This window comes from Jaculus jaculus, chromosome 10, assembly GCF_020740685.1.
Source record: "Jaculus jaculus isolate mJacJac1 chromosome 10, mJacJac1.mat.Y.cur, whole genome shotgun sequence".
NCBI classification, from domain to species: Eukaryota; Metazoa; Chordata; class Mammalia; order Rodentia; family Dipodidae; genus Jaculus; species Jaculus jaculus.
The window spans coordinates 11,824,420-11,831,883 of NC_059111.1; the positions used below are offsets into that span (position 1 = coordinate 11,824,420).

At 52.9% G+C, this 7,464-nt stretch overlaps 1 protein-coding gene across 1 annotated transcript in view; it reads right to left on the reverse strand.

Annotated features, from left to right (window-relative positions):
• The window catches only part of Rbpms2 (RNA binding protein, mRNA processing factor 2), a 30,771-nt gene extending 23,637 nt beyond the window's left edge, over positions 1 to 7,134 (reverse strand). The window contains exon 1 of the mRNA XM_045160691.1: positions 7,016 to 7,134. Coding sequence (XP_045016626.1) covers positions 7,016 to 7,102 — 87 coding nt within the window. The 5' untranslated portion in view covers positions 7,103 to 7,134. The remainder of the gene's footprint in view (positions 1 to 7,015) is intronic.
• Positions 7,135 to 7,464: the final 330 nt, after the last annotated feature.

A 7,464-nucleotide genomic window follows, 5' to 3' on the forward strand; every position in this document is an offset into this window, starting at 1 on the left:
ATCCTGTCGTGGCACATCTGGATCCACTCAGGCCTCTTCTGTCAGCTAACTCGTCTCAGAGTTTACTAAGTTCCATGCAGGGGAGGAATACGGGAGGCCATGCGGGTTCCTGGCACGCAGATGTGCGTCACACCTCAGAGCAGCAGGATTTCTGCAGTGCTGAGGTGTGAAGACCTTCCGGGGTAGCCACGGTCAGCTCTGGGTAGCACCTGATGGATGTGGCTGCTGCCCACGACCAATGGCACAGGGGAAGCTAGCAGCAAAGGCCTGTTGGGGCAGGAGGGACTGACTTCTCGACCCACCTGTCCAAGGTGGCCTCTTCAGCCATGTTGTGTCCCTATGTATGGGACTTGCCTGGGCCAACCCGGCGAGGGGGGACAAAGGAAGCCACAATGCTCAAATGCTGAGTGGGATTTAAAAGCTGTCTCTCTCAGGAGCACACTAGCCAGGCTGCCCACAGGTGGGAAAGGAGAGAAAAAGGAGGTCTCCAGAAAGACAGTCACTCACTTGAGAATAAGCACCACCCACTTTCTTTAGTTAGAATGCCCGTAGTGGAGATGGGGACATACCTCAGGGGATAAAGCATCACTGGTCAAGTGTGCAGCACCTGAGTTTGGATTCCCAGAACCCACATAAAGGCAGACATTGTTGTGCTAATGCCTGTGACCCCAGGCACCTAAGGCAGAAAGGACCCTAGGGCCAGAAGGGAATTAAGAGACAGAATCTGCCGGAAGGGAAGCTCAGGGCCAGGCAAACTCAAGACTCTGCCTCAAAGGCAATGACCAACACCCAGGTGCCTGCACTCAACTACATTATACACACCCTTACCTAAAAGAGGCTGAGGGGCTGAATAGATGGCTTAGCGGTTAAGCACTTGCCTATGAAGTCTAAGTACCCCCAGTTCGAGGCTTGATTCCCCAGGACCCACATTAGCCAGATGCATAAGGGGGGGCGTGTCTGGAGTTAATTTGCAGTGGCTGGAGGCCCGCACACAAGCATGAGGGTCTGATTCCCCAGCACCCATGTGAACAGTGGGGTGTGGCCATGCACACCTACAACCCCAATCCTGTGGGATCAGAGTGAGAATCCTTGGGGCTCACGAGGCAGTAATCTGATTGGAGAAAGGGTATCGTCGGGCTCAGTGACACTGTCTCAGAGACATGGGGAGAACAAGAGAGGAAGACACCTGATGTGTCCAGTCCTGGCATGCTACCAGCCTAAGAAAACCGCCTCCCAGGCATTGCTCAGAGGTCCACACTTTAAAACTCTGGCTGTGGGACTGGAGGTGCGGCTCAGACACAGAGCATTTGCCTAGCACGCACGATGCTCTGCATCTGCTCTCTAGCACAGAAGAAAAAAAAAGAAAAAAGAAAGAAAGTCTGCTACCAGGTGTAATGCCCGGCTTTAATCCCAGCAGTCGGGAGACAGAGGTGGGAGGATTGCTGTTGAGTTCCAGGCCAGCCAGGGCTAGAGCAAGACCCTACCTCGAGACCCCCTCCACCCTCAAAAGAAAAAAAAAAGCGGTGTGTGGTGGTGCACACCTTTAATCCCAGTACTCAGATGCAGAGGTAAGAGGATCACCATGAGTTCGAGGCCACCCGGAGACTACAGATGAATTCCACGTCAGCCTGAGCTACAGTGACACCCTACCTAGAAAAACTGGAAAAAAGGGGGGAGGGAGGGTATTACCATGGGATATTTTTTTTAATTTTTAAATTTTTATTAACATTTTCCATGATTATAAAAAAATGGGATATTTTTTATAGTCATGGAAAATGTTAATAAAAATTGAGAAAAAAAAATTAAAAAATTTAAAAAAATAAAATAGTAAAAGCTTAAAAGAAAAACAGAAAACAAACAAACCTGACATCTTTTCCTCCCCACTCCATCCCACCTCACAAAACTGTACTGTAAAACAGAACGCAGACACGGTATGTAACTAAATCCTAACTGTGGGCTCAAATCTTAACCTCCTCACTCAATAGGTCTATGAACATCGCCTAAGCGCCCTTGCTTCAGCCTCCTCGTTGGCAGAAGTGGCGGTAATGTGTACTTCACAGGGTTGGGAAGGCTGGAGTTAAGGTGGAGGTGTGCTCAACACAGTGCTTGACATTAACACCTTAGGCAGGTGTGCTATTAGCAGTGCAGTCTCTCCACTAGCTTATTTAAGCAGAGAGGATGCACCCTAAAACCCCTAGAGAGGGGGACCTGACCTCTTCCCAGAATCCATCCTGGTGGTCCCCGTCTGGACCAGGATACTAGGTAAGTGCCCAGAAGCATAGAAATGTCTCTGCTCTCACACTCAAAAGCCTGTCAACAAAATGTATGTGGTCTCTTTTGTTGTTTTTTGCTCAAGAGTGATCTTTTGTAGCCCATGCCGGCTCCTAACTTGATAAGATAGCCACGAATGACCTTAAAATCCTAATCTTTCTGCCTCTGCCTCCCAAGTGTGGGGATGGTAAGCATGTGCCATGAAACCTATGGCGATTTTTACCACTTCCTCAGCCTCTTTATGTTGGGACTATAGCTATGGGCTGGCTTTTTCTGGGGGGGGGTGGGGGGAGTGGATGTGGGGGACAGAATCTATGTAGCCCCATGCTGGCTTGGCATCTCTTGGGTTGCTCAGGCTGCCCTCAATTTGAGTCAATCCTGCCTCAGCTTTCTGAGTGCTGGGACTACAGGTGTGGCTACTTACACTCAGCTTTCTAACTACAAAAGCAAAATTTTAATTTGTATTTATTCATGTGTGTGTGGGCACACTGGGATGTCTCACTGCTGTGAATCAATGCCTGTCCAGCTTTACACGTGTGGCTGTGGAACTGAACCCAGCCTGGCAGGCTTTTGCAAGCAAGCACCTCTGGCAATCTCTTCACAGCCTCTCAAAAGTGTTTGCTATCGGAGAAAATAAAAGGATTGAGTGCCCAAGTCACACATTTGGCCCTGAAACTCCTTTATACTCATCTAGACTAACCCTGGCCTTTCCATCCACCACCCTGGGGGACCTAACACTCTTACCCATCCTAGCGAGGATATCGCATCAGGGGCCTGGCAGTCTCCTGACATCTCTCTGAGGACACATCCTCTAGTCCCAGCTACCCCGGGGGAGGCAGTAACCATAGGTCAATTTGTAGCTGCCATTAACTTCTGCCTTTTCACAGTTTGCAAGAAACTTCTGATAACTCAAGAATCCAATATCACACCCCCCACTAACCAGTGATTCTCCCTAATTAAAAATTACCATAAACCAGGCGTGGTGACACAAACCTTTAATCCCAGCACTCGAGAGGGAGAGGCAGGAGAATCATTATGAGTTCGAGGCCAGCCTACATGTGGTCGCTATGCCTGTAGTACCAGCACTAGGGAGGTAGAGGCAGGAGGATCATCATGAATTCCAAACCAGAGTGAATTTCAAGACAGCCTGGGCTACAGTGAATACTGCCCCAAACAAAAAAAAAAAATTGTTGCATGACTTTAGTCCCAGCACTTGGAGAGGCAGAGGTAGGAGGATCGTTGTGAGTTAGAGGCCACCACGAGCCTATATAGTGAATTCCAGCCTGGGCTAGAGTGAAACCCTACTTCCAACCCCCATCCCCTCAAAAAAAAAAAAAAAAAAAAAAAAGCTACTGTAGGAGCTGGGATGTAGCTCAGCAATAAATCACTTGTCTAGCATGGGCTCAATTCCTAGCAACTAAAACAAAACAAAACAAACAAACAAAAAAAAAATCTCCACACTCACCAAATTATGTATGTTAAATATATCAGCATGTCAATCATGTCTCAATAAAGTAGCTTAAAAAAAAAAAAACAGCCTTAGCAGTTAAGGCACTTGCCTGTGAAGCCTAAGAACACAGGTTCCATTCCCCAGATCCCACATAAGCCAGATGTACAAGGTGGCGCAGCATGTGTCTGGAATTCATTAGTAAGGGCTAGAAGCCCTGGTGTGCCCATTCTCTCCCTCTCTCTTAAATAAATAAATAAAATTTTTAAAAAGACCAGCCAAGCACAGTAGCATTTACCTGTAATCCCAGCAGTTACCAGACTAAGGTGGGAGGATAAAGAATTTGAGGGGGCTACACTGTTGAGCTCCAGACCGGCCTGGACTAAGTACCAAGATCGATCGTGGCAATAAATCCCTACATCCATGGTCACCCTCACTGCTCCCCAGCCATCCCTCCCCAGCCACAAGGAGTCATTAAGATGGGACACACTGAGGCCTGGGATTCAGCTGCCTGGAGGAGGGCTTTCAGGCTCTGTTGTCTCATCTGGTGCTCTTGGAGGATGGAAATCACCTTAGACTGAACAGCGCATTCGTACCCGCTGCGGTCTCCTTGGCTTTCAAAAGGGCATCAAAGCTTTTAACACATCTCCTTCCCAAGTGGCAGGAAAATGGCAATTCTTCCTCACTCCATATGATCTCAGGCTCTTCATAATGAGGCCCTTTGGTCACTGCTGCAACACATTAAACCACTGGTAGCTACCAAACAAGCCATGAGCTCCCACAACCCACATCTTGTTCCCTAGCTTTTTTTCTTTTTTTGGAGACAGGTTCTTACTATGTAACCCAGGCTGGCATTTAACCTGGAATCATCTTGCTTCCGATTTGAGAGTACACCTTCCCCACTCACCCACATCTCAAGGAGCATTCTCCTCCAACCTCATGGAACCAACATCCCATTGTGTTCAACACACCACCACTTCCTGGCAAGTCCTCCACACCACTGGCTTGCAAGCTTTTCACTAGCATTCCTAACCTTTGATCCAGACTAAGAGCCCAATGCTTGTGGCATGGGTGAAGCCCCAAGGGCAGGGCAGGAGCTAGCTGGGAACTCCAGGGGTAGCTCCCCACAGCCTCAAATACCTTTAGGGAAAGGAGGTCTTGTAGGGTGCAGAAATTTCCTAGTCGCTCCCCCCTCCACAACCCACAGAGTCTCACTCTAGCCCAGGCTCACCTGGAACTTACTGCGTGTAGTCCCAGGCTAGCCTTGAACTCACAAGCAATCCTCCAACCTCTGCCTCCCAAGTGCCGGGATCTAAGGCGAGCGTCAAGAGGCCCAACAAGTTCCCAGCTTTCCAGGCTGGCTCTAGCTAACCTCCGACGGCTATCGATGAACACTCGGCCTGGGCCAGCCATGCCATTGTACACGGACCACCACTGCCAACACAGTCTTTGGATGGTAGCTCTTAGGACTGCAGCTGCTCCATCCAGCTGAGATGGGAATGGGGGGGGGGGTTCCCCTGCTACAAAGGAGGTGTGCCTCCCCAAAAGGCAATTAGAAAAAAGTGATCAAGACCTTCAATACCTTTTTCCAAAACTCTAACGTTGGCTATATGGTTCACTAAGCAGCGGGTGTCCGAGGGACAGGTACAGTAGGAAGTCCCTGCTTAAGTGGCATTCAGCGTCCTGGTCCAACTTCAACCCAAAGCAAGCAGGGACCCCCCCAAATACTCCAGTAACCCTGTTACTCCCTCATATCCCAAGGGGAGATTCAGAGCAACCATGAAGCATCAGGATGGGGTGGGAGAAGGGCCGAACGCCTTGGCCTGGAGGCATTTAGGTCCAAAGACAAAGCCCACAGAAGCCAAAGCCACCTTCGGAGTGAAGAGCTGCCTCTTAATGCCCAGCCTTCTCCCAGGGAAAGCAGGAGTAGGGACCTAGATTCTCAACATGGCACGCCATTCATTGGTGGACTGGGGCTGGTAGCTGGCCTCTGAATTGCTGAGGGTAGGAGGAAGCTGGCCGTGCTGGGCCCAGCCCAGCAACGCGTCCATTGGGCACCACGGGTTTGCAGTACCAGGGCCCCTGCGGTTTCTAGCCCAGACCAAGGGGAAAGGAGCTCAGGCTGGATAAGTGACCCTTGGTTTCCTGGGCAAAAAACATGCCAGGGCGGGGCAGGAAGGGTCTCTCAGCTCAGGAGTGACACAGCAGAAGCTGGAGGGAACAAAATAATAAAAAATAATAATAATTTTAAAAAGCCGGGCGTGGTGGCGCACTCCTTTAATCCCAGCACTCGGGAGGCGGAGGTAGGAGGTTCGCCGTGAGTTCGAGGCCACCGTGACTGCATAGTGAATACGAGGTCAGCCTGGGCAACAGTGAGACCGAAAAAAAAAACCAACCAACCCACCAAACAAAAAAACCCTGTCCCCTTTCCATGCCACTTCTGCCTGCCTAGCTCATTCCCTGATACCTTCAAGTCCTTTTATCCACTCCCTAGGACGCGTCCTTTTCCCCATCCCATTAAAATAAATCTCCAGGCGGCTAGCAAGTATTCCACGAGGCCATCTCACACCCCTCTCAAAAAAAAAAAAAAAAAAAAAGCACAGGGTGGGTGAACAAGACCATGTCACCTCTCCTTGGAAGATCCCACGCAGCTCCCAGTGTTTCGGGGTCCTGGCTAGGCTTGGGTGTGTTTATTCACCTCTTTTCCAAACTCTTAATTTAATTAAATCTCCTGTTCATCCCGGCCAAAGCCCAAGTCATGCTCCAGAGAGAAAGGAGAGCCCGTTCGCCACCCTGCATCACAGTCCTAGTGAATCAAGGTGAGGGCCGGCCGGGCTTCCAAGGTCATGAGGAAGGGGTCGGGAAGTGCAAGGGAAAAGGAAAAAAAAAAAAAAAAAAAGGGTGGACGGTGAGGATGCCCAGGGCACCCCAAAGGTGCAACGGCGGGGAGGAAGCGGTGGGGGCGGGGTGGGGCCGGAGTCCGAGGTGAGGGCGCCGCGGGCCGGCGGGCGGGTGAACCCCCGGCGCGGGACGCCCGGTGCAGGCCGCGCGGTGCCCCCGCCCCCCGCACGCCGGACCACGGGCCGCTCCTCCCCGGGGGCGAAGGGCGAGCGGGCGAGCGGGCAGGCTCCTCCGGGGAAGGCGACCTGGCCCGGCGCGCCAAGGTCCTGGGGGGTGTCCTTTCCCCCCAAACACCCCGCGCAAACACACCGCGTCCTCCGCCCCTCGCCTGCCCGGCGCGCCCTGCTCCTCGTGCCGCTCCGCGAGCCGCCGGCACCCCGCGCGGGGCGGACTCACCTCCTCGTCCAGGGCGCCGCCGCCAACGCCGCCGCCGGAGCCCGTGCCGGTGCAGAGCTCGCCGTCCGGCTTCAGGTTGCTGCTCATGGTGAACGGGGGTCAGGAGGACGAGCTCGAACCCCCGGCGCCGAGGGGAGGTGGGCGAGGCGGGCGGTGCGCGCCCTCCCCCTCCCCGGGAGGTGCGGGGAGGGAGGCCGGCCGAGCCGCGGCGTCGGGCGGCGCGAGTGTCGGGGAGCCGGGTGGGGTGGGGTGCGCGGTGGGGGGGGGTCGTCACATCAAAGTGTGCACGGGTGCGGCGCGGGCGGGCGGACGAGGGAAGGGTGGGGAGAGAGACACCGGGGTGCGCAGCGCAGCCCCGCGCGCCCGCCGCCTCTGCCTTTTTTCACTGCGGCCCGAGAGTCCGTCCGTCCGTCCGTCCGTCCGTCCGTGGAGGAGGAGGAGGAGGAGGG